The sequence below is a fragment of the Papaver somniferum genome, chromosome 8, assembly GCF_003573695.1.
Source record: "Papaver somniferum cultivar HN1 chromosome 8, ASM357369v1, whole genome shotgun sequence".
NCBI lineage: Eukaryota > Viridiplantae > Streptophyta > Magnoliopsida > Ranunculales > Papaveraceae > Papaver > Papaver somniferum.
The window spans coordinates 130533770-130558706 of NC_039365.1; the positions used below are offsets into that span (position 1 = coordinate 130533770).

Below are 24937 nucleotides of genomic sequence, written 5' to 3' on the forward strand. Positions count from 1 at the left end.
ATATCCCTAGCCTAGTTATTTTCTTCATCTCACAACCTCTGAAACCCTAGGTTTTGGGGTGAGTAAAATAACTCGAAATTAGGGGACAATAGGAGCAGAGGAAGAGCATCAAGGACTAGAGGAGGCATGGGTCGAGCAGATTTTGGGAGTTTGTAAGTTAAATTTTGTTTAATTTAAGAAAACCCTAATTTGTAATTTGGGGGAAACCCTAATTTTATTGTCTGGGTATAAATTGAGGGTTGGGTATCACTGTTAAAACTTGTTCTTGGACTAGCCAAGTTTCCACCCAATTTGGGTTAGGTTAATTCCAATGTTAAATTGCACTGTTAGTTTTTGATGCTCCTGTTAACTTTCATTGCCCCTGTTAGTTGCATTTTCACTCTTAATTGCATTTGTTGTTATGTTAGTTTGCAATGTTATGTTAGTTTACTCACTGTTAATCACTGTTATGCTCAATGTTAGTTTGCCTTGTTACTCACTGTTACTCACTGTTATGCTGTTTGTCATGTTCTAAACTATCATGCTAGGGACTTGATGAATCTCTAATGTCTTATTGTGTAGTATATTGATCACACTGCTCTAGAAGGCTAAACAAGTTTAGGAAAAACTTGAACTTAGCTCATCATCACCTCACTTTCACAATGTATGCCAAGTATGCTTTGTAGTTAGGTTCATGAGCTGCTGATAAGCTGCAACTCAAGCTGAATTCATAATCCCTTGACTAGTTGTGCTGTAGAAAGACAATTAGTGCTTTGGAAATAATACCATAGTTGTGTTTAACTTTCTATAGGAGAATACACAGTAAAAATTAGAGTGAATTCAACCCCTAGTTCCCTGTCATCCACAATTCCATCATCAACTGTTAGCTTTGTTCTTGCTTTGTTTTGCTTTTGCCTTGATTGTTTCTTCCATGCCCTGCAACTCTGTTGCTTTTCTGCATTTTCTATTGCTGCATTTCTGCTTCCCCTGCTGCCAAGCTGCAGCTTCTACTGCATTCCTGCTTCCCCTGCTGCCACTTCTGCTGCACTGTTGCTGTAGCTGCTGAACTGCTTGTGCAGTCTTGCTGTTGCTGCTTGTTTTGTGTGCTGCAGACTTCTTTCTTTGCACTGCTTGTGCAGCTGCCCTGCCAAGCTGCTGCCACTCCTTGCCCTGTAGCTGCTGTTGGTGCCTGCTGCTCTGCCAAGTTGCTGCTGCTGCCCCTTCTTCTCCTGCAGCCAAGCCAATTCTCCTGCATCTGAGCCTCTGCAGCTGCTGCTGCCAATTCACTTCTGTGGCTCTCGCACTCCTGCTGCTTGCTTTGCTCTCCATTTACTAAGCCCAACCATCTGAGCCCAACTCACAGTTCACTTCCAAAAGCCCAGAGCACAATTTGAGCCCAACTGTAAGACCAAGGCCAAAGCCTAGTGAAATGTTAAGCCCAATTCATAGTGAACTGTTGAGCCCAAAGCTCAAATCAGTTTACTGAAACCAAAGCCCATATTCCACATTTCTGAGCCCAAGCTCAGTTCATTTTATTGTGAACAAACCCAATAGTACATTAAGCCCAACAATTCCAAAAGGCTTCTAAGCCCAAAGCAAAAAACTAGAAACCCAATTAGCTAAAACACTTCCGAAACACACCCGATCTCTGTGGATCGACCCGTACTTGCACGAGCTACAACTGACGACCGTGCACTTGCGGTATTACTGTAGGCCCGTTTCCATCGCATCAAATTTATATACACATTTCCGGGTCCACCAGTCGGCGGCGCCAAAAAATTGATGTGATTTGTAGATAGTGGTAAAAGTGGTTCGATTCTCAGACTTGTGAAGGATATTAATTAGACTTAAATTCTAATATTATAATAGAAAACTCACTAAAAATTACAGCAAACTCAATCAAAGATGATATCAATACTAAAAGAAACACTGAGGCTAAGATTCCACTATTTTCCAAGTTCAAAGTGATTAAACCAATACTTATATTTATGCAATTTTCTCGTTTAATTTGATTCTAAAATATTGCAACAAGTAGATTTTCAAAAGTAGTAATTGTAAATACCAAGTATGAAGCATCAAAAGTCTTAAAACTAAGCATACTCCATCAAAATAGATCACAATCACTCAAATAAAAATCATATTTAACAATAGTTCAAAGCAAATAATCATATAATTATTGCAAATAAAAAGATAAAATAGAATTTACCACTTTTTGTTGGAAAAATACCTTCCTCTATCGCCTCAGCAATGGGGTTTAGCTCCTCATATTAATCATGATCTCAAAATATGTGTTTGTTGCTCAAAAGATGATTAAAAGAGTGAAAAGTAATAACACAGACTGTTTGCAACAGTGTATTGGTGTTGCAAAACAGCTGTTACAATGGAACTGTTACAGAAAACTGTTGTAATTACTGTTGCTTTGTCGCTGATTTTAAGACCCTAGAATACGACTGCCCTGCCCAACTTAATGTTCTTCAGCTGTTAAACAATGACACTGTTCTGCGACTGTTTCCCGTGCGTCAATGTTCTTCGCGTTCTTCCTCTTCAGCAGCAGCAGCAGCAGAAACAGAGTTTGGTAAAGCTCTTATTTATTCTTCTCTGGCTCTCCTTAGGTTCCCAAACTCTCGACACCTCTTCTATATAACCCAAGACATCTACTTATATCAAAAACACCGATTAAATCTCTCCCAAATCTTCCAAAATCTCTTTCCTTCTCTTCACGGCCAAGTTGCGGCAATTTCTTGTTTTAGAATTTCTACGTGTTTCTGAGCTTTCCTTTTTATTCTAAACCCTTCCTTAGATAGATACAAATCTTTGGGAAAGTTTACAGCACTTTAATCTCTCAAAAATTCCCTAAAACAGGTCACACACGTGACTTTCCATATTTTCTGTTGTGAGAAAAATCTGTCGATTGAGCCCAGTCTAATCGATTTAAACACCCATATCAGATTCCTAGACCCATAAGGAGTCTATCCTATGAAAATCAGAGGTTTAATCGACCTCAAACTCCTCCAAATCACGATTGCCAAAACTGTTCTTCAGTGCACCTATTTTCCCGCCAAAACCTGGTTTTTGAAATGTTGAAGATGGTTGCCCCTTATCCAGGGTAGGGGTGCGATTAGCAACTACCTGGAAATGGGATTCCCCTTAGTAATTAGGTTACCCCTTATCCAAAGTGAGAGTCCGAATAGCAAATGTCCTCCGGGTGCTTTCCGACAACTTTTCGAGCCAACTTTTTCCAAAAATGTTTATTAGCCAAAAATACCTACAAATAAATAAAACACCATAATAAGTACAAAAATGAGCCCTAACAATATATAGAATCGGGACAAATCGGACACAAAAATGTGTCTATCAGCTGCGTGTAAAACCAATGACCATAGGGTTGTGATTGAGTTCTTGAGAAATAATATACTCCGCGAGCTATAATTAGTGATGGTGGGTCGCACTTTTGTAATGGACCTTTTAGGATTTTGATGAAGAAATATGGTATTACACATAAGGTAGCTACCCCGTATCATCCACAGACTAGTGGTCAGGTAGAAGTTTCCAATAGGGAGATAAAACGTATATTAGAGAAAACAGTTATTCCTAATCGGAAATACTGGTCGTCTAGGCTTACTGATGCCTTATGGGCTTACCGTACTGCGTTTAAGACCCCATTGGAATGTCACCTTATCGACTCGTGTATGGCAAGGCATGTCACTTACCTGTTGAGTTAGAACATAGAGTTTATTGGGCTGTTAAGCAGCTAAATTTTTCACTTGAAAAGGCAGGAGCCCATAGGAAACTCCATCTCAATGAGTTGGAAGAGATTCATAGGATGCATACGATAGTGCTAAGGAGTATAAGAACAAAATGAAACTTGTGCATGATATAAATATCTTAAAAAAGTCATTTTCTCCAGGTCAAAAAGTTCTTCTGTATGATACCCGCTTGCATCTTTTCCCTGGGAAGTTACGTTCTCGGTGGACGGGTCCTTTTATTGTTCATACTGTCTTTCCTCATGGAGCTGTTGAGATCGAGACACCGGATGGTAGTAGTTCTTCGAAGGTTAACGGTCAGATATTGAAACCCTTTTTAGAGCCCTTTCCTACAGGTGATATTGAGGAGGTCCCTCTGGAGGACCCTGTTTATCCTTGATTGACCATCGAGGCGATTGTATGTTGTTGTATATTAGTTTTTGATTTCTCTCTTCACCCAGGTACTATCTTTCCGACTTCTCTCTTTACTAATTCCTCATGTTACTTTACTGTTTAGTATTGGTCTTTCATTAGAAACATTGAGGACAATGTTAGATTTAAGTTTGGGGGTGGGGAAGAAACTTTTTGTTAGCTTTTAGTTGCAATAAATAAACTCCAGAACCTAGAAATTTATGCTTATTAAGGTTGACACTAACCAATCTAAGTGGATGGGAACATCTTGGTTATAGGAGTTGAAGAACCAATATGATTAGATGGAAACATCTAAAGAGTCTATTCATAAAAGCACAAAGCTCAGGTGTTAGAATTAAAACAAACATGGTAGTTTCGCCATATCTCGTTGAATCCTAATCCTTCTGTTTTTATTTTTTTAAGTGATTTGGTACGACACACGATTCAAGTTGTTTCCTTTGCTAGGGTGGAATAGAGTGATTGAGATACCAAAAAAAAATAAAAATAAAAAAATAAATAAAATGAGACCAGACCATTAGACCAACCAGAATAAATTCAATAAAGTCGACCACTGGTACCCTTGTATATGCCAGTTGTGTTGACCTAGAGTTAGGTTTATCGACCACTGGTCCCTTTGTATATGCTACTTGTGTTGATATTAGTCAGACCAATATCTCATTCCATTAGGATAGGTTCACCTTGGCAGAGGCCTTCAGACAGATATGGGAAACACCGTTCACTTTTAACCATCTCTTTATCCATCTTCTTAATCTTTCCATGTGATTGGTTGACTCCGGTTATGATGTACAGAAACTATTTGAGTAGAGCTCTGTCACTTATATATGAATTTTAGTATGCTGAGTGCAAACTCGTGTACAACAATTGGAATTTCGCATCAGGGTACTTCCTCCTGTAGTCAATGAGAGTATGCCAACCAAGGAGATTCTTTAGTGCTTTCAAAGGTTCTGCGTAGATAGCTAGGGTCTGGAGTAAAGGTTTTGTGGGTACACCTCTGGTAAACTCTCCGGAGACAACACTCCGCCACTAGGGCCACCTAGTGGTTTAACGACTTGCTGCACGTGCTAAGTGTAGTCATTTTTTTTTCTAGATTAGATTTGCTCGAGGACTAGCAAATAATAAGTTTGGGGGTATTGATAGACGCATTTTTGTGTCTAATTTGTCCTTAATGTTCCGTATTGTTAGTACTCGATTTCGTACTTATTATGGTGTTTTGTGTGTTTGTAGGTATTTTTTTGGAAATAAATATTGTTGGAAAATTCGGCTCTAACAGAAAAGAACTTATATTTTTTCAAAAATTCTTTGAAATTTAGTTGGTGTGCAAAATGAGGGTTATCTGTTAGCAAATTTAGTAAATTTTAATATCTCATAAAGCTGTAATTTCGTCATGAAATGTTTAGGGTTCTCCGGCAGTGAACTAAAGTTGTATGTGGTGATATTTTCATGTTGCATGCTTGGAATTCTTCCTGAACCCCCAACCTTTTCAATCAACTTTGAGGACTTCGAAATCACACTTCTTAACAGGTTTCCTGAGCAAACACAAGTTGTCAATATCATGGAGAATACCTCAATGTTAAGAGAGCTTATACCCTACAATGACTGCATTCAAGTTCAAAATGGTTTCAACTACATGAGAATAATACTCAGAATTAATCTTTCTCATCTTTTGAGATTTGGTACCCATGTCCCTAAAAACTCTTATGGTGCTAATTAGATTGAACTCCAATTTTTTGATGTTAGAGCAATGCATGGTTGAACCCTCAAGTTTTTCTATCTCAGGCTTGTTGTCAATGTTAGATGATCAAAACTATATCTTGATTTCTAGTCTACTAAGTCAACTCTAGGACTAGGTTAGCATTTGGTAGTTGAGTATCAGATATCACCCTTGAAGACTGAAAATCGACAAAGACATTTGGAAAAATTCAGTATAAAGTGTGTGAAGACTGAACCTTTCTGTTTTACTCACTGCCATTCTATCTTCTTGAGACGATGTCCTTTGACTTCTGGCAGATTTACAAAGAAGAGGTTTTGATTCAATCATGTCTTGTTAAAATTTTCATAATATGATTTTAGCAAAGATGTTCAACGATCCTTAAAAATTTTAGTTCTAAACAACTTATTGTGTGAAATAATTTGTGGATCAATTGAAAATTTTCCATGAAAATAATGTTATCACATCGGAATGTTTCAAACATCATAAGAGATAAATATAGAACTATCTGATATTTATGCTCAAGGTAGGTTGGCGAACCAGTTCGCAAACCATAGATATCCGAGTTTCAGAAATACATGAGGGTTGGCGAACCAGTTCGCAAACCATAAGTTCAGATGGGAACAATTCACGAACCGTTGTGAACGGATTTATTAAAATTTGTATTATAGGTTAGCAGTTGGTGAATCGAGTTCACGAACAGTAGCCAACTGAGTTCAGTAGTCTGGTAGGGTTTGCGTACCCGGTTCATGAACCGTTGCACCCTGACTCATGAACAAGCCTAACGGTTCACGAACCGTTGTACCAACTTTCCCAGTTTAAGATTTTAGCATAAGCTCAAAGACTTATTTTTTAAAATATCTTTAGCATTTCTAGAACTCTCTCAAACACTTCTAAGACTTCATTGATCACTCAAACACTTATGTGCGTGCATTATGATTAAATTCTTAGGTATTTTAGTGAACATCAAATTGCTTTAGTTCTTTTGCGTACTTGCGAAACCAAACAATCATTATACACGGTTCCAGAACCGGTTCATATCGTATATTATTTAATTATATTTTCAAGACCTAAAAGTGTTTGCTTTATTTCCAAGTTATCTTATATTGAATACTAAGCAACCTCTGATCTTTGAAAACTATAAATAGAGATGCTCTTTGGGAAAATCAATCCTGACATTTTTTGTCTCTATAGACCTAGTTTTCCTCTAAGAAATATAATTAGATCTACGACTAAACGATTTCGCTTTAGAAATTCGTGAAGCCAGGTCCAACTATTTTTACCTTGATAGTTCGTGTATCCTAATCTTGCTTTTCTGTATTTGAGGTTTTTGCAATGTCTTTCAGGCAAAATAGATAGTAATCGTAAAGTTCTCTTCATCTCAGACTTTGTGATTCCTCAAGATAGATATCTGAAAACTGATCTTAGTTGATCTTTTGAAGATTGTTCTTGAGAGGTGGTTAAGAATCTAGGATGCTCTTTGGGAGTCTTCAGTTATGGGTTTGTGAGGTTTGTTATCTTTGTCTATTGTAAAAACATGTCCTCACCTTGATCTTTGATCTAAATGGAAATCAAATAGGCTTATATGTTAAAGGAAGATTGGTATAAAAAGTCTTCACCTAGGTTGAAGCAACTCTTAGGATGTAAATGAAGTTATCTAAGGGAATAAATAGCGTAGAGCCATGCGAGGTTCAGTAGACGTAAGGAGCGTTGACTATAACTGAATCGCTTGGAGGATGGACTCGGTCTCAACTGCATTCCAGTCCGAAGTCTGATAGTAGGCTAGTGTCTGTAGTGGCTTAATACGGTTTGGTGTTCAAATTTGGACAAGGTCCCGGGGTTTCTCTGTAGTTGCGGTTTCCGCGTTAACAAAACTTCTGGTGTCTTGTGTTTTTATTTTTTCGCATTATATTTTTTATTATTATAATTGGATTTACGTAAGTTGTACATATTCAATCTTAGTAGATACCTCCATCTAATTGTGAACGATTACGAGACTCGGTCTTGTAGATTTCGTATCTTGAAAGATAGATAACAAGTTTAATTACTTGGCAGAATTCCGATTGAATTATTTGTCTATATATATACTGATTGAGAAGAGGTTAGAGATATAAACTCTATATACGTATTTCCAAGGATCATTCAGTTGGTCTACTTGCAATTGCATTAGGTTATGTCCTTACAGGTTGCCGAACGAAAAAACTGGTGGAATACTTGGTACCCCTGCATTTTCAATTGGTATTAGAGAAGACAAACACTGTTAGACCTAATAAGTGTATGTTTGAAGCGATCTATATTATGGAAGGAGTGCAATCTCTATTAACGTACCACCACCGTTTGATGACAAAAATTATTTGTGGTGGAAAACTGCTATGTGTTCCTTCTTACAAGCTCGTGACTTTCATACATAGGTTCTTGTTGTAAGAGGATACAATACTCCAACGGTCGGAGAAGGAGATAATATTGTTCCTAAAGGCATGAAAACATATAACGAGATTGAAAACAGTGCTGCTAAATACAACTCTGATGGATTGAATTTTATTATCCACGCCATAAGCCCAGATCTTCAACATCATGTGTCTACGTGCATTAGATAAAAATATACTTGGGATATCTTAAAAATCGTATTTGAAGGGCAGAAAAGGAAGCACGACTTCAAAACCTAACTTATGACTGGGAAACCTTCGTATGGATGTTGAAGATTTGTTTGAGGGATTTAATTACAAATAGTCGGAATTAGTGAACGCTTTTCATTCATTAGGAAAGATTATTCCTCTACGGGATATTGTGATGAAAATCCCGAGATCCTTACGAGCTCGATATGAGTATAAGAACATGCCATCACTGAAGGAAATGATCTTGTTACTCTTTCCAGAAGGATCCTGGTTGGGAAGTTAAAGATCTTTGATTTTGAACAGAGTAGACGAGTTATCCATCTTAGTTCAAACAATTATGCTCTTACTGTAGATGATGAATCCGTTACCCTTTGTCCTGAACTAATTGTCAAAGAAGATGAGTATATCTGAAATTCAATTCTGTCACTATTTGCTCAACAGATTAAGAAAACTTTTAGACGGGGAAAAAGAAGATCTCTTAATATTCTTCTCAAACAAGGAGTTTTATTGACAGTAAGGTTCGAAATAACAATGACACCACTCTCTGTGCTAGGTATCTTGGTCGAGGACATCACCTTTATGTATGTCCTAACAAGGGGTACTGTAGGAAATCCAAAGCCTTTATGGATACTCTAGACTATTGTCTTGAAGACGACTTATCTCTTAAAGATGAGTATCTTACTTGTTTTGTTGACGATCATGTTCCAAATATCAATAGTTCCGAATGATCCATGCAGAGCAACCTTCTTTCTCTTGAAAAAAAAATCGGTCTCTTGATTGAAGAAATTATTTCATTAAAGACTAAATTTCAACTAGAAAAAGAACTTATCTTAGAAAAGGTTGATGTCATGGAACATAAAATTGAAAAAATGGGAAAGGAACAAATAAGACTTAATGAACTTATTTATGATCTTATTATTCACAAAAAGAAAAAGTATCGATCTAGGTCGAGAAATTATAATAATAACAGTCAACGAGTCTCCTCAAAACACATTTACTGGTCAAATTCCTTCACCAAAAGTCATGAAGAATACCCGTTCATCTGCAAGGATATGAAACCCTTATCTCAGTATTCCTTTTCAAGGATTGAAATCATTCAGATGATCAGTGTGTTTTTAAAATCAGAAATCAAAAGAAAATCCTTGTTCTCAAACTTCTCAATCTTGGAAGAAGAAGAAAATTCATAAACTGAACGAGACGTCTCTGTCAAATTAAAATGGACTCGATCATTTGTGAACTTTGGACTTCAATCAAAGGATTAATAAATAAATTTCGAAACAAGAAGATCTCAAAGTCTTCAGGTAATTCAAATCTTATCAATCCCTTGATTATTCAAAAAAAAAAAGAGAGTAAGAATTCCTATAATTCAAGAAACTTTCTTTTCATATTGAAAAACCTCATAGTCTATTATACAATAGAAGGGACTGTTCCCCATATAGATCTTCTGGTTTGTTCTCATTTTTCCCTTGGGTGAGAACTACAACCTAAAGAGGGTAGGATTATCTGAATAAATTCTCTGAAAACTTGCTTGTGAAAAATATCCTGGTAAAAATTTAGAATACCTCTAAAAATTGAACCCCGTTCCTGGAAAGGTTTCTCACAGTACCGTACACCATTGTGTATTTCTGTGTTGTGAATTATATTTCAATAAAAGATATATTTGTAGAGTTCATTTTAGATAATTAATTCTACGAGTTTAAATACCCTTTAAAACTCTAGGGTAAGGTTACTTGGATGAAAAGAAATTCACGGACCTCTGAAGGTTATAAATAGAGAAATTTCTTCTTATTCCTTCGTATAATTTCTTACTTGAGATAATTCTTGAATTATCTCTTGTTCGTCTAGTCTAACCTCTAATAAAGAAGGTAATATTTGGACTTTTATGTTTCATTCCAGGAGAATTCGTTGTGGTTCCTATGATAATGATTCAAGTCAAGATAAAGGTGTTTCTTAATATAATTCTGATCTATCAAGCCCTCAACTTAATGACTATAACCTTAAGATGAATCTTGTGCTTAACAAGTTTCAATCTTTGAGTGAAGAAATGTAATCCTTTCCAAGAGAATTGAAGAAAGGATTGAGAACATTAAATCCAAATTGTCTTTGATTGAGGAAGAACTTGAATCACACAAAGTTGATGAAGACTACACCCCCTCGTCAGTGTAAGTGTTTTCCTCTGTTCCCGTTTCTTTTTAATAGCTAACTCCTTGTAGGAATTTATTCTTATTGTTTAAGGAGGAACACTAGATGTTAAAGTAGTGCTAATGTGTTACACATCTTGCATGTTTAAATTTTGTTTTGGAAGATGACTGGCAATACCTAGTATTCATGGATTATATACATGTATTGCTTATTTTGTGAGATTTGTTCTTTGCTATCAGATTCTGGCGATTAGAACATATCTCTCATAATTTCTCGTAGGTTAATCTCTTAACTCTTGCAAAATGGGGGTAAACTATTTTGAGAATGATAGTATTGATCTCTCCATGATTACACTTTTATGAATATACTACTACATGATTCCGTAAGATGTTCTCTAGGAATCTACTTACTTCCTTGAATGCATAACCACCAGGGAATAAGTGGTGAACTTTAATATCTACGTTCGTACATGGCTAGAGAATTCTTATGTTGATTCATATCTCACTAATGGTTCTCTTGTTCGTATCTAGCGTAGATAATATTTTTTTTCGATGATTATTTTTCTCACGAAAATCGTGTATCTTAGTGCCTCTAACATTAAGATCGTTATTTTTAAATTCTTTACTCGTAACTGGCGAGAAGAGAGAGAAATATTGGGATACTTATTTACTTTGTTCGTAACGGGCGAGTAAATTTGTATGTACAAGAAAAATCCTTCACTTATGATTAGAGTTAAAATCGCTCATGTTATTCTTTCGGAAATGACGTCAAATGGGGGAGAGTTCTTTTGAACTTGTGCTTAATGGTAATATCTTTGTGGAAAGTGCGGATGTGGAATTTTAGGAGATTCTTATACCTCTATATCTCCTTGACGCGAACCGAGGTTTCTTGGTGAAATCATCTAAACTAAATGTTGGTATGTGTATTGTAGTCTTGAATACTCTTTTGTTTAATTCATCTTGATCCTTATTTTTCTCCTTTGCCAATTTTGTTGACAAAAAGGGGGAGAATTATTAAGTAGTATCGTACTATATTACATATGGCTTTTCAGAACATCATGTAAGGGGGAGTGGATTATTATCAATAGGTTTTACCTATTTTGCAAAAAAAAAAGTATTGACTAAGGGGGAGAACATATCACCATAGTATTGCTTCGAAGTTGTGGTGAAATTGAACTTTGAGGAAGGTAACAATACTATGTTTTTGTATAACAACCGACAAGTAGAGTGTGAATATCTCATTGTAACAAAGCTCTTTTTGAGTATTCTCATAAGTTGTTATCGCTACGGATCTTCAACAATAAAGGTCCTAAACGAACACAGGCGGAAGCATAGAATAACTTGAAGTACGAAGAATTCAAAATGTTTGTTGAAGAACCAAGGAAATCAAGCATAGTGGATTGAGTTGAAAAGTTTATTTATTTTGAATGCATATGTATTGAATATGTTTGTCACTAAAATTGACAAAGGAGGGGATTGTTAGATCAATACTTGGTTGAACCCACAAGTTTTGCTATCTCAACCGTTTCAATGTTAGATGATCAAAAATATATCTTGATTTCTAGGTTGGTAGCCGAGTATCAGACATCACACTTGAAGACTGAAGATCGACGAAAACAATTGGAGAACTTCTGTATCAGGTACTAGACCAGTCTATTTTACTCACTATCTTACTAATTTAACTTCTTGAGACGATGTCATATGACTTTTAGTAGATTTATATGAAAGAAGTTTCAAGTCAAGCTTGTCTAGCTAAAAATCTCGAAATATGATTTTAGCAATGTTGATCAACGATCCTTGACAACATTAGTTTTAAATAATTTATTGTGTGAATTAATTCGTGGGTTTATTGAAAATTTCCCATGCAAATGATTTTATCACGTGGGAATGTTTCAAATATCATAAGAGAAAAATATTGAACTATATGATATTTCTGCTCAGGGAGGTTGGCGAATTAGTTCGCAAACCATAGATATATGAGTTTCAGAATAGGCTAGCAGTTGGAAAACTCGGCTCAAGAACCGTAGTCAACTGCGTTCGGTAGTCTTGTAGGGTTGGCCAACCCGGTTCACTAAACGTTGCACCCTGACTCATGAACAAGCCTAACAGTACACGAACCATTGTACCAGCTGTCCTAGTTTAAGATTTTAGCATATGCTCAGATACTTATTTTTTTTAATATTTTTAACATTGTTAGAACCCTCTCAAACACTTCTAAGACTTCATTGATCACTCAAACACTTATGTGTGTGCATCTTGATTAAATTCTTAGGTGTTTAAATAAACATCAAATTGCTTTAGTTCTTTGGTATACTTTCCAAACCGAACAATCATTATACACGGTTCCAGAACCAGTTCCTAATGTATATTTTTCAATTTTATTTTCAAGACCTGAAAGTGTTTGCTTGATTCCCAAGTTATCTTAGCTATAATTCTAAGCAACGCCTGGTCTTTGGAAACTATAAATGGAGATGCTCTTTCAATTAGGAAAATTAATCTCTGACACTTTGTGTCCTAGTTGATTCGAAAGTCGTCCTCTATATACCTAGGTTTCCTCTGAGAAACATAATTAGCTCCACGACTAAAAGATTTCGCTTTGGGGATTGGTGAAGCCAGGTCCGACTATCTTTACCTTGATAGTTCGTGTATCCTGATCTTGCTTTTCTGTCATCGAGGGATTCGTAATCTATTCCATGCAATATAGATACTAATTGCAAAATTCTCTTCGTCTCAGAATTTGTGATTCCTCAAGATAGATATCTACCTTAATTCGCTGATGGATAGATCCCAAAATTAATGCAGCCTTGAAAAACGTCGAAGAGATGGAATACAGGGGTTTCGAATGTCAGGAACCCCCAAAACCAGATATCATCCTACATGATATCTTCACTAGACTACTGCGTTAGCCACCGACAATATTAAGCCTGATACTCATGTCCGAAAAATACAGGGAAGGCCATAACACTTGCTTCCTTCCCTTTTTTTGGTGACTCATGATATACGGATTTCCATATTCCTACCTCATTTCAATGCTTGCTCTAAGCATTGTTATTTATTCCACGACTAATAGTGCCTTTAGGCAAGCAATTGGAATCACTATGAATTTATTCGCATCACATAACTATGTACAGTTGGTATGTTCATAGTTATTAGAATTGATAATTCCACATTGACCAGCCTCCTAGACCAGATCCTCTATATAAGCATGAGGACCACTCCACTCATAACTAGTTGGTTTTGCATTGGATGCCCAAGTACTAACATGGTATTAGCGGGCCTTGTATGTGACATAAGACCTTAACACCCACCCATTAAGGAAAAGGCGTGCGACCATACGCCGGTCCACATGTAAAGGTGAGAGAGCATGTTGGATATAATAATCCCATGATTGGCCAACCTCCTAGACTAGCTTATAAGGGCCACTACGCTCATAACCAATTGGTTTCGAGCATAGGTGAGAGGGCATGTTGGAAATAATAATCCCATAATTGGCCAACCTCCTTGACTTAGCTTATAAGGGCCACTACACTCATAACGGATTGGTTTCGAGTCGGAGGCTCAAGTGCTTATAATAGTGCTGGAAGTTGGACTCCACATTCCCAATAAAATCTTATCTGGCGAACTCAGACAATAAAATCAAGCTTGAACATGTAAACCAAAGAGAGTTAAAACATGAGTTTTCTACTATAGTTTTTAAGAACACATCAGATATATAGAGTGAAGCGTAGATACTATACCAGAAATTTTATGAACTAGTTAAAATGGAGCAAGTACAACAGATATACACGGTATAGAAGGTTTTCTTCAGAAAGAACTTCAGGGCAAAGAATTGTTCATTATGGCTTCTGGGAGAAATAATAGGTGATTTCAAGGTGTTGATATTTCCAATGGCTCGCCAGGGGTTGCTTCTAATACCTTAGCGTTCGGTAACTCTTTTGATAGAAGTTCCTGCAAAATGACATTTAAAATATTATCATTTTCAATAAAGGAAGAGGTGAAGACATTCATTGACATGCTTAACAAACCAAATTGAAACGACAAATATTGACAGTAACCAAATAAGGAGGTGCATATATTTAGGTTCACCAGTCACTGCTTGTAACCTAACAAGTTATTGATTCACACTAGTGACGTGATCAGTGAATCGATAAACCATGGAGGGACTAGTATTGGAGATTTCTTAAAAGACATTGATCCATGGACAGTTAATCAAACACCTTCTATTAATTTTGCAAACTTTTAATAATGCTCCCTTTAATTAACTGCTTAAAGAAAGAGAGAGCCTAGGTGAAGCTAAAGAATTTATCCCATTTCAATGCAATTGGGATGCCCTGCATGGACTGTCTTTGGCGGAAGTTAGGTGAAGCTAACAGATACAGGCAGGACAAATGGTTGGCTCAGCAAGACAAGTCTGACACCACGGAAGAAAAATAAATCAGTGAAAGATCAAACCTTGAATGATTCCATTGTTCCTTCAGACTGAATGATACTAGATAGAAATCCTTTGCTGTCAAGTTCCCCATTTCTCATTGGTACAATGAACCTGTGAAGAAAACAAGATCTTCATAAATATCAGTTTAATAACTTTATCTGACGTATTAAAACGTTAAAATCGAGGTTAGATACTTGGATTGCAGAAGCTTTGCGAGCTGAACTGCATCTTCTTGTCCAGAAACAAGTGTAAAACCTGGCAGCAACTGCTTTATAACTGGTGAGATGAGAATGTCAGCCCGCCCCTTCTGTAAAAGCTCTTTGTTGTATACACAGTGAGGTTCGTAATACAGAGTCAGCTGCCCTTGCTGAGAAGTTACAAGATACCTAGAACAGTAGCAAGGGTATGTGGCCGGATATAAAATTTAAAAAGACTTAAAACTGTTGTTTCTCAAAATTGGAGTTGGAATTTCCAATCTAAGTGATAGAAAAGGCAGATGATTTCATTTTTACTGAGTAAAAAGGCACATAATTCTAATTTACAGATGACAGCTTAATAAGACTAAAGATATACCCATTCTCCGGTCGTTGCCAAGGAGGGCCTAGAACAGGTCCTGCTGTAGCTTGTATTTTGGCTTTAGACCCATTTCTCCCCATAATTTCAGAACTTTGCCCAGGTTCTAAATATGTCACCTAAACCAGTTGAAGCTTTTGAAGTTTAGAGCATGTTTGACTCAAGTAGGTTGATCCAATTCCTAGTACTTGAATCGCATTAATTAATCCAATTACACTTACGAATTAGAGCATGTTTGACTCAAGTAGGTTGATCCAACTCCTAGTACTTGAATCACATTAATTAATCCAATTACACTTACGAATGTAATGGTTTTACTTGGGAATTCAGCCACTTGCTTTACATTCAATTATACAAGATTCAGTTACTTGATTGAAACATGTGTATCAGGTCTAATCTTAATATTGACATAAGTATAATATCCACCTAACAAAGCTGGCGCGCAAAACTTTGAGCTGTCAGATCTTCTTCATGTGAAAGAAGAACAACGAAAAATGATTTGCAGAAATAACCAAGGACTAATAAATTCTCTATTAGTATGAGGTAGGTATGCTAAGACACCACTCATAAAGCTTCGTAGTACCTGTATTACTTTTTTTTAGCTTTTCCTCTATTTGCTTCTTTTCTCATGTGCTCTAAATTCTAATTTGACATGACAAGAAAGAAATTCTCTTAGGTGCATAAAGTGAGTAAAACTGTTTCAGATTGCATTCGAAATTACCAGGTAAGTGATAGGTTGCAAGAGCCACACATGAGAAAAATTTTCGAAGAAAGGGAGCTGCCTAATTTTTATTGAGCAAAATTTGGAGGTTAAAGGATCATCCTAAGGAACTAATACACATTTCACCCCCTAGCTGTGAACAAGTAGAACACGCTACCCCATAAATTAGTAAAGGTGCTTCCAGAAGAAGTGTAGACACTCCTATATGTTTGGTAGGTAGCAAATAACTTACAGAGCTGAAAAGGGGGCTTAATAATGTCTCTGCATTTGGAGTTGCTATAACTGGCAGATCTGGTAGCATTTGTGAAAGCGGCTTCAGCGTCTTCAAATGGCAGTGATCATCAAGACTTTGGGTAATCAACAAGCAGTCAAGTTCAGGAAGATCACTTAGCTGCTCTAGAATAAGAAAATCAATTGCAGGCATAACTTATTTATTCACAGACCAACACAAGTAACAAAAATCTTATAGTATTTCCTTTACTAACTACCTGAAAATTCTTCACATATTTCTTGGCTGCATCATAAAGCCAAGGGATTCCAAAATCCAAATTACCTACCAAGATTGGATCCACCAAAATTTTCAACCCATTCACATCCCATATCCAGCTATTCCCCTAGTTACAAACCAATTTTCATTTTAAGAAATTTAACACAAGAAGAGAGCTACAAATATCAAGTCCAAAAACAAAATCCCACCTCCAAATACGTAAGCTTGAACCAATCTTTGCTAGAAAAACTCGACTCGAGTGGTTTTCCCTTAGACATCACAGCAGAAGCAGACCACCTGAAAAAGAGAAGACTTCTGTTTCATTTAATCATAGTTGTTCAAAAAAAATTAAACGGAGAGAAAGAGAGAGAGGGACCTGTTTTTTGGGAGCTTCAATTTCTTGGGAGAGAAAGAGGTGCCTGGAGTATGAGAAGTTGGATTGAGAATGGAAGTTGTGAATGGCAAGAGGAAGGGTTTATTTCTGCAGAGTCTGGAAAAACAAAAGAGAGAATCAGCCATTAGAAAATTTACTGTTCTTCTCAGTCTGAGAGAGAGAGACTGAAAAAGGGTCAATTTCTACCGAGTTTCAGTTGCTTTCCCGCGTAAGTGATATGTGTCATGGGTGGTCGGTTATGAACCAACCATTTTTTAGGATGGGCTCACAGCTTGAGAACCTCTTGCTTTGCCAAGTGGCAGTTAAACTGGGAGGTAAAATCTTGGAGTGTTTGATCTCAACTTGAGAATTTACCTCCGTCGACCTGTTGTTGGAGGAGGGGTCCGAGGGGATCCACTTTTTCAATGCCGTGAATAAATTCAAAAAGAGGAACAATTGTTTTGAAGACCAAATTGGGGGTCCTGGAAAAATAATTGGGGAACCTAGATACAGGACAAAAAAAGGTCATAAAATAGTAATTGGGAGTTATCCCTTATCCCCAACTTTTTTAAATTGCTAAACTATCCCAAATCATTAGTGGTAATTAAGTTAATTAATTGCTAATTAGTTTAATTAGATTCAAATCATATTTAGGGATAAAATTTTGATAAAAGAAAATTTGTGTTTTTGTGTTGTGGAGAGGAAGAGTTGAGTTTTTGGGGATTCCAGTAGAGGAATCATATTGCTCAAAATGAAGGAACCAATCCTCAAAATGAAGAACACGAAGCTCAAAACAATCAGGTAAATTTCCTATACTCTTCAAATTGTATGAATGATGCCCCAAGTGGTCGATTCATGTACACTATGCAACTATTCAGAGTGAGGGTCGTTAAGTCGAGAGGGTAATAAACGAACGACTCTAAGGAGTCGGCAATTACTTGACACAACCTTTAACGACTCAAACCTGCAACTTTTGCAGGTTATGAAAAATCATCAACCAAGTGTGATATAATTGAAGACTCTAGCTAGTTAGGTCATATAGAGTCGTTAACCTAATACGTTTAGAACCCAACGACTCTAAAACTTTTTACTCTCTGAAGATGTTACTTTTAGGGTCGTTAATTAGGCATTCCTATATACTGACGACCCTAACGAGCCATTTCATAGATCAAGGGTCGGCAAGCAAAAATTATAAAACCAAACGACCCTTCAACATCGTTAACGACTTCAAATGACGACCCTTCAACATAGTTAACGGCTACAACCATTTGACATGACGACCCTTCCTATTGTTTGAACAGGGAACAAATTTTGTATCATATAGAGTCGTTAGCGATTTAGAAATCCCTAGACGATACTATTCTAGGGCAGAAAACCAGGTTTAGGGTCGTTATCTACTACACCCTAATGGTTAACGATTTTTTATCAATTCAACATGCATATCAAAAATCGTTAAGTAATAAAAAACCATGGTTAACGACCGTGGATCTGTAACTGCAATTTTGCAGTTGAAAACCTAATTTTTTTAGTTCACTTACGACAATGAATCGGTGAACTTTTTTTTTTCTCAGCAGTCGTTAATGGAATGGGAAACAGTGGGAGAGAGGGAGCGGAGGAGAAGAAGTTATTAGAGAAGGATAAAATAGTTATTTCACCATCATTTTGGAAGCCCCACATATCTTTTGGTTTGGGTATAAAATGTGTCCCGACCCCCAATTAGTTTCCTTGGCCCCCAATTCAGCCTAGTTGTTTAGATGCCTAGTTTCACACTTCTACTCAGCAGTCAGCACATGACAACAATGCAACACAAAATAATCTTTGCACCAAAATAAAAATAAAACATACACATTGCAGACAATCTTTTTTACATGGTCTGAGATTTACTCAAACGAGGCTTGACAATCTTTTTAAAGACAAGTTTGGTTTCCGGTCTCTTAGAGCAACTGCAATGGACGACTAAACCCAAATTTTCAGTCGAGTGGGCTGGCGTAGTGGGACGGACCATCGATCAAAATTTGATCAAAGAGTAAAATCCAGACCAAATTTGGTCTGCGATCAGGACCAAATCCAAATATAGTCGGGCGTTGATATAATCTCCGCTACACATCGGGCGTTGATATAATCTCCGCCATTCATCGGGCGTTGATATAATGTACGCATGAAACGGGGCGTTGATATAATGTACGCCTGAAACGGGGCGTTGATATAATGTACGCCCGATGGGGCGTTGATATAATGTACGCATGAAACGGGCGTTGATATACTTAACGCCCCACTTTCACAAATTTTCAAAACTTATATGGGGCGTTGATATACTTAACGCCCCATTTTTTTTCTTTTTTCAAAACTTACATGGGGCGTTGATATACTTAACGCCCCATTTTTTTCTTTTTTTTTTTTTTTTTGTTTGTGAAGCGTAGAACAATACCAACGCCCCACTCGCGCGTTATCTTTACCAACGCCCCACTCGCGCGTTATCTTTACCAACGCCTGATCCCAGGCGTAATGTTTATCAACGCACGACCAAATATACTCTTTTCCCACTACTTTTCCCACTACGCCACATGACGGACTAAACCCAAATTTGGTCTTTTTTTTTAGTCTTTGGTCTTTGGTTATACTCGCACCACTGTGGACGCTCTTAGGATCATATGGTGCCGCTTTAACTATTATCCTACTTTCAGGTGAGGGAAATTGGTCAACATCAATGGGTACCCTTTCATGATACACAAAGCCATTCTCTTGCTCAAGCTTCCTTAATATCTCGTGAACAATCTTAATTTCCTTCTTGAACACCAACTGCCATGATTCTTTTTTTGGAGTTTTTCCTTTTATATTTTCTAGCGCTATACGAAGAACACCAATCGCTAAGCCTACATTCCCTTTCTTCAAACCATTCTTCATACTATCAGCCAAGTACCTTTTGCTCCTTAACTCATGCAAAGATCTTGAGAAGCATATAAACTCCTGCAAAACAACCAGAACATCTAATGAATACCACTACAAATTAATAAAAATATTAGAAACTTCCGATGCGGGAATAGGATGATTTGTACAAGAGATGAGACTGAGAAGAAGAATCAGATGTTCACTCTGAGATCAGCAGAAAAACAGTTAAGAGGCATTAATGATTAGTCAAATTCGCAAAGTCTGCCATTTTGGAGCTGGGGTCTAGAAGTATGTGAATAGAATAAACTACAACTAAACAGACTTAGGAATCTCAATATCAACTCACGTGCAGATAACTATGCGGCCATCTCTCCCGTGAAGCCGGACCTTGTCTCAGATGTGATTCAATCAGAAATTTGCTTCATTGATGTCCTAGAAGCAGTTGTTACTCATCATAATGTAAGAGCAAGATTTGACTGAGTGCCAATTGCAGTTGCTAAAGAGAAAATCTTTGAATTGTATCTTGAAATGGAATATTACCAGATAGGAAAGAAGACAAACATGGGATCTGATACCTAACATAATATAAGCTTTGTTATATGAGTCCACTAGTTGACTGAGGGAATCTGGGATACGCATTAGTCGTGTATTATTCACTGATGTGGATAGTTTGTCCAATCAAGTATATTGTTGTCTGGGTACTTAGCCGATAAGCTTATAAAGGCGTTAAAAATAACATGAAGCGTTGCGCATCAACCTCTATATTCAATATAATCAGAAGAAACGATATTAAACGGACAAAATCAGTTAATGGTGCACTATTTCACATACAAATAAAGATAGCATACAAATAAAGCTTACCTCAAGCTTCGCTGAAATTATTTCGCATTTCCCGTTAAATGAATTTAAAATACTATAAGCCTGATCAAGTAGCTCTTTGATTCCACAATCAAGCTTTGATAAAAGTCCTACACTCATCCCCTTCTCCACGGCTTTTCTAAGAGCTGCACCCTAACCACAAAACTACATATGATAAGAAACATGTTTGTATTTCACACAACAGAGTTACAAAAGTTCTTCAGACCAATAAGTTCGAGGAAACATAACAAGAAGTTCCAAACGAGAAAACCCTCTTGAACATGATGTAATCAATTCAACAATTAGTTGAAAAATACTAAAAGAGCATTACCTGTGCCTCGGCCAAGCAAATGAGGTTCATAACATTGGAAAGGGAAGGGTTGGTCTCTGGTGGTGGCCTTTCCGGACCTACTGCAGGTTTTAAACTAGGGAGTACCTGCTGAAACAGATGATGGTAAACACCGGCTGCTTTCCTGTAGAGATCGCCAGATTGTGCTAGATCTGCATTTATGCAATTAGAACCAAAATAAGCCCAGTATACAATGCGAGTTTATTTTTGCCCCTACGAAAAAGAGGGTGCAAATTTAAATTTGCAGTTCCGAACTATTTTAGGTTTTAAGGTTGATATAAATGATTTACCTCATCTCAATAAAACTTCTTGGGCTCTCTCTCTCAAGATTGCACCATAAAGGAAAAGAGCCATCCCAAGCTCAAAACACAACTCATCATTGTGAAGGAACTTGCAACCACCAATGAAGCGAGTGGGACTTAAAGCACTAGACCAACTTATCTTCAGTTCCACACCAGAACCACCATTTCCAGACGAGGTAGCATGGAATATTAAGTTTTCCAACAATGGCAGATACAATTCCAGCTTCAGCAGGTCCTAATGCACCAAATAAGCAAAGATTAAACACAACAAAGATAAACTTGCCAAGTATTGCTAGAAACAGATGAGAGATGGGTAGAATAGTTACTTGTTCAAGCCTAGAAGTCAATCCTCCAGCTATTTCTCTTGCAGTGGCCTTTGCAGTAACACTGGTCTCATTAATGGACTCCTCGATTGCTCTGCGCCTAGCACTTAATTCTTTCAACTCCATTAGAGTGGACGGATCACCCGCACCGTAGATTTCTTCAAATATAATCTTATGAAGATGCACATTGTGATATTCATTAACACTACTCTCAAAATTATCAGAATAAACACATACACAAGATTCCAACTGACGTCAAAATAAATAATCAAAAGGGTATTACAGTACGATGACAATACCTTCTGAATAAAAATCAAGAAAATAAAATTCAATATATCACGAGTAAAAAAAAAAATCAGATATCATCAAAGCAAGCAGCATCTATTTATACCAATTAAAAAACAAGAACATTATGGTCAATTGATTATTGAGAGACGAAAGGTCAACACATAGATACCTAAGAACCGCTAAAGTAACACAAGAATGAGATTAAAAAAGAGATTGAATAGTTACCCTTTTGGTTTTCAATTTTGCAGGATTGCTGAAGTGTAGCATCATCGTTACAAATTTTTTCCTCAAAATCCTTAATCAAAACAATAAGTCTTTCTAACTAAATAAAAAGAAGAACAAAAAAACGGTGAAGCTTTGAAGAAGCTAAGAAAGGTCTGATTCCGCAAACTCGGATTCCAAATCGCCTTTAAGAATCATCCTCTTTTCCTTTTCCTTCTCGTACTCGATCAACCTCTTTTTCATTTTCTCCTGTAATTATAACACGCAAATAAATAAACAGACTTGGTCTTAAACTATGAATACAAAATAGAGTACAACAACAATTCCTCAAACCCTAGTTACCGAAAAACTTATTAAAAACAGAGATCGTCGGAGAGAAATGAAATATCGTACCTTGTGAGATACTTCCAACCGGTGCATAACGTAAAATCCGAGTGCCCCTCCGAGAATCGTTCCCGTGATGATCCTAACATAACCCCACCTCTGAGATTCAGTGTAAGGTACTCCCACCATTTTTAACGAAGTAATGAACCTTTCGGTTCCCAAAGACTCTTTTGAGTTGGCCTTCCGGATTAAAACTCCACGTCTCCTGAGTCTTAATGATACCGAGTTTTCGGCAGGGACGCTATTCGATATCCGGCTGGTATTCTGGCCCCTGCGTTGTTGTGAATTACAGAGAGAATTTTTCAGCCTCCTTGATTATTCTCGGCCGCACACGCACTACAGTGATGTGTTCAATGAGTATATAGTCTTCGGCGACAGGTTCGGATAATCTTCGAAAATTCTATCATGATGATGGGACAGATCATTGTGTCCATTTGGAATGATCTGTCTCGGGAGCTCGTGTCTCTCTTGTCATCACTGATATGAGTTGCTAGTTCTTTCCGAGACTGTTGTTGCTGGATGGACAATACGTGCTGGTGTATGAGTGGCGTTTGTTTCTTGGATGTTTGTTGGCTTTCCGCCCCTAGCGGCGAACGACAAGCCCGATTACCTCTTCATGCCTGTATCGTGTCCCCTTTTGGTTCCTGCGTTGCCTATTTTGACAAAGTATCAATGGTGGGTATGCTACTCTAACGGTCGTGAATGCATAAACCCTACTAGAATAATGTGCCCACTTCATGTTCCGCACGCGGCACGGAATGTGCCAAGGATTGAATACTGTCCCCCGTCAGGTTTCCCAGGCTGGCGAGCCGGCGTAGAAACTTAGAAATACTTTTATGAGATAGGATATTCATGATATATTATCTCTGCCCTACCCCGACTTGCTCGAGACTAAAGGGCTTTGGTTCTTGGTTCTTGGGGATAGATCATTGTGTTTTCACGCACATCGTGTTTGCTTGGTCTCCGGTGCTCGTCCAAGATTGGCTTGCCTTAAATGGATTGGATTGCTAGTTCTACTGGAAACGATTGTTTCTTGATGGAAAATACGTGTTGGCGTTTGAGTGGTGATGGGTTCTTTGTGCTGGTTGGCTCTCCAACTCCGCGCGGCGAATGACAAGCCCGATTACCTCTTCAGTCCCGTCTTATGTTTTCCTTCGGTAAACGCCCGTTTGGTTCATGTGTTGTACCTATCGAGAAGGTATCGATTTTGTCCCTCGCTTCTATTGCCTATCGCCTGCTCTTGGGTGGTGCGAGATGGTACTCGACAAGGGTTTCATGTTCCCATTGTTCGGTGATATTATTATCCCGTTTTCATGGCACATGAGATCTTTTTGTTCCCTTGGATGCCGATGATTCCATTGGGAGCTCGAAGTATTTTCTGAGCCCCAGAAAAACGATTTTCAAAATCAATTGCTATCTTCTTCTGCCTGATGCACGGTGAAATTCCGACGATGGTATGGGCCACAAGATTGCATCATTGAGGAATACTACCTTGTTGATCCTGCCAGTAGTCATATGCTTGTCTCAAAGATTAAGCCATGAATGTGTAAGTATGAACTAATTCATACTGTGAAACTGCGAATGGCTCATTAAATCAGTTATAGTTTGTTTGATGGTACTTGCTACTAGGATAACCGTAATAATTCTAGAGCTAATACGTGCAACAAACCCGACTTCTGGAAGGGATGCATTTATTAGATAAAAGGTCGACGCGGGCATTGCTCGTTGCTCAGATGATTCATGATAACTTGATGGATCGCACGACCTTTGTGCTGGCGATGCATCATTCAAATTTATGCCCTATCAACTTTCGATGGTAGGATAGTGGCCTACTATGGTGGTGACGGGTGACGGAGAATTAGGGTTCGATTCCATAGAGGGAGCCTGAGAAACAGCTACCACATCCAAGGAAGGCAGCAGGTGCGCAAATTACCCAATCCTAACACGGGGAGGTAGTGACAATAAATCCTTTAACGATGATCCATTGGAGGGCAAGTCTGGTGCCAGCATCCGCGGTAATTCCAGCTCCAATTGCTTATATTTAAGTTGTTGTAGTTAAAAAGCTCGTAGTTGGACTTTGGGTTGGGTCGTTTAGTCCTCCCTTTTGGTGTGCACCGG

At 37.6% G+C, this 24937-nt stretch overlaps 3 protein-coding genes across 4 annotated transcripts; all 3 read right to left on the minus strand.

The window, feature by feature from the left end:
• Nucleotides 1-14249: 14249 nt before the first annotated feature.
• On the minus strand, nucleotides 14250-17414 carry LOC113303055. 2 transcript variants are annotated; one of them, XM_026552043.1, is made up of 8 exons: nucleotides 17208-17414; nucleotides 17041-17128; nucleotides 16902-16958; nucleotides 16577-16735; nucleotides 15624-15742; nucleotides 15245-15436; nucleotides 15071-15161; nucleotides 14250-14566 (listed from the first exon to the last, which is right to left on the minus strand). In XM_026552043.1, exons 1-8 carry the CDS (start codon nucleotides 17348-17350, stop codon nucleotides 14486-14488), a joined length of 930 nt encoding a protein of 309 aa, XP_026407828.1. In that variant the 5' UTR covers nucleotides 17351-17414; the 3' UTR covers nucleotides 14250-14485. The 2 variants fall into 2 exon arrangements, with proteins under 2 accessions (XP_026407828.1, XP_026407827.1); XM_026552042.1 differs by having other exon boundaries at nucleotides 16833-16958; nucleotides 17208-17413.
• A 2313-nt stretch (nucleotides 17415-19727) lies between these two features.
• LOC113303056 (BRO1 domain-containing protein BROX-like) lies at nucleotides 19728-22568 on the minus strand (the record flags this gene model as incomplete). The annotated part of the gene is made up of 6 exons (XM_026552044.1): nucleotides 22439-22568; nucleotides 21929-22096; nucleotides 21591-21837; nucleotides 21283-21452; nucleotides 20955-21104; nucleotides 19728-20171 (listed from the first exon to the last, which is right to left on the minus strand). Coding segments are annotated over exons 4-6 (624 nt in total), but the record flags the coding sequence as incomplete, so codon positions are not given.
• On the minus strand, nucleotides 22288-23144 carry LOC113303057. The gene is made up of 2 exons (XM_026552045.1): nucleotides 22829-23144; nucleotides 22288-22684 (listed from the first exon to the last, which is right to left on the minus strand). Exons 1-2 carry the CDS (start codon nucleotides 22946-22948, stop codon nucleotides 22580-22582), a joined length of 225 nt encoding a protein of 74 aa, XP_026407830.1. The 5' UTR covers nucleotides 22949-23144; the 3' UTR covers nucleotides 22288-22579.
• Nucleotides 23145-24937: the final 1793 nt, after the last annotated feature.

What these genes read in the sequence shown, in the direction of transcription:
- LOC113303055 (XM_026552042.1), bottom strand. Translation starts at nt 17,350, where the DNA reads ATGGCTGATTCTCTCTTTTGTTTTTCCAGACTCTGCAGAAATAAACCC. An exon ending in TCAAGCTTACGTATTTGGAG is followed by an intron (nt 16,959 to 17,040) that starts GTGGGATTTTGT and finishes GTTTGTAACTAG; the next exon opens with GGGAATAGCTGGATATGGGA. An exon ending in GAACAATGGAATCATTCAAG is followed by an intron (nt 14,567 to 15,070) that starts GTTTGATCTTTC and finishes GTCATTTTGCAG; the next exon opens with GAACTTCTATCAAAAGAGTT.
- LOC113303057 (XM_026552045.1), bottom strand. Translation starts at nt 22,948, where the DNA reads ATGGTGGGAGTACCTTACACTGAATCTCAGAGGTGGGGTTATGTTAGG. An exon ending in GGTTGGAAGTATCTCACAAG is followed by an intron (nt 22,685 to 22,828) that starts GTACGATATTTC and finishes TTATAATTACAG; the next exon opens with GAGAAAATGAAAAAGAGGTT.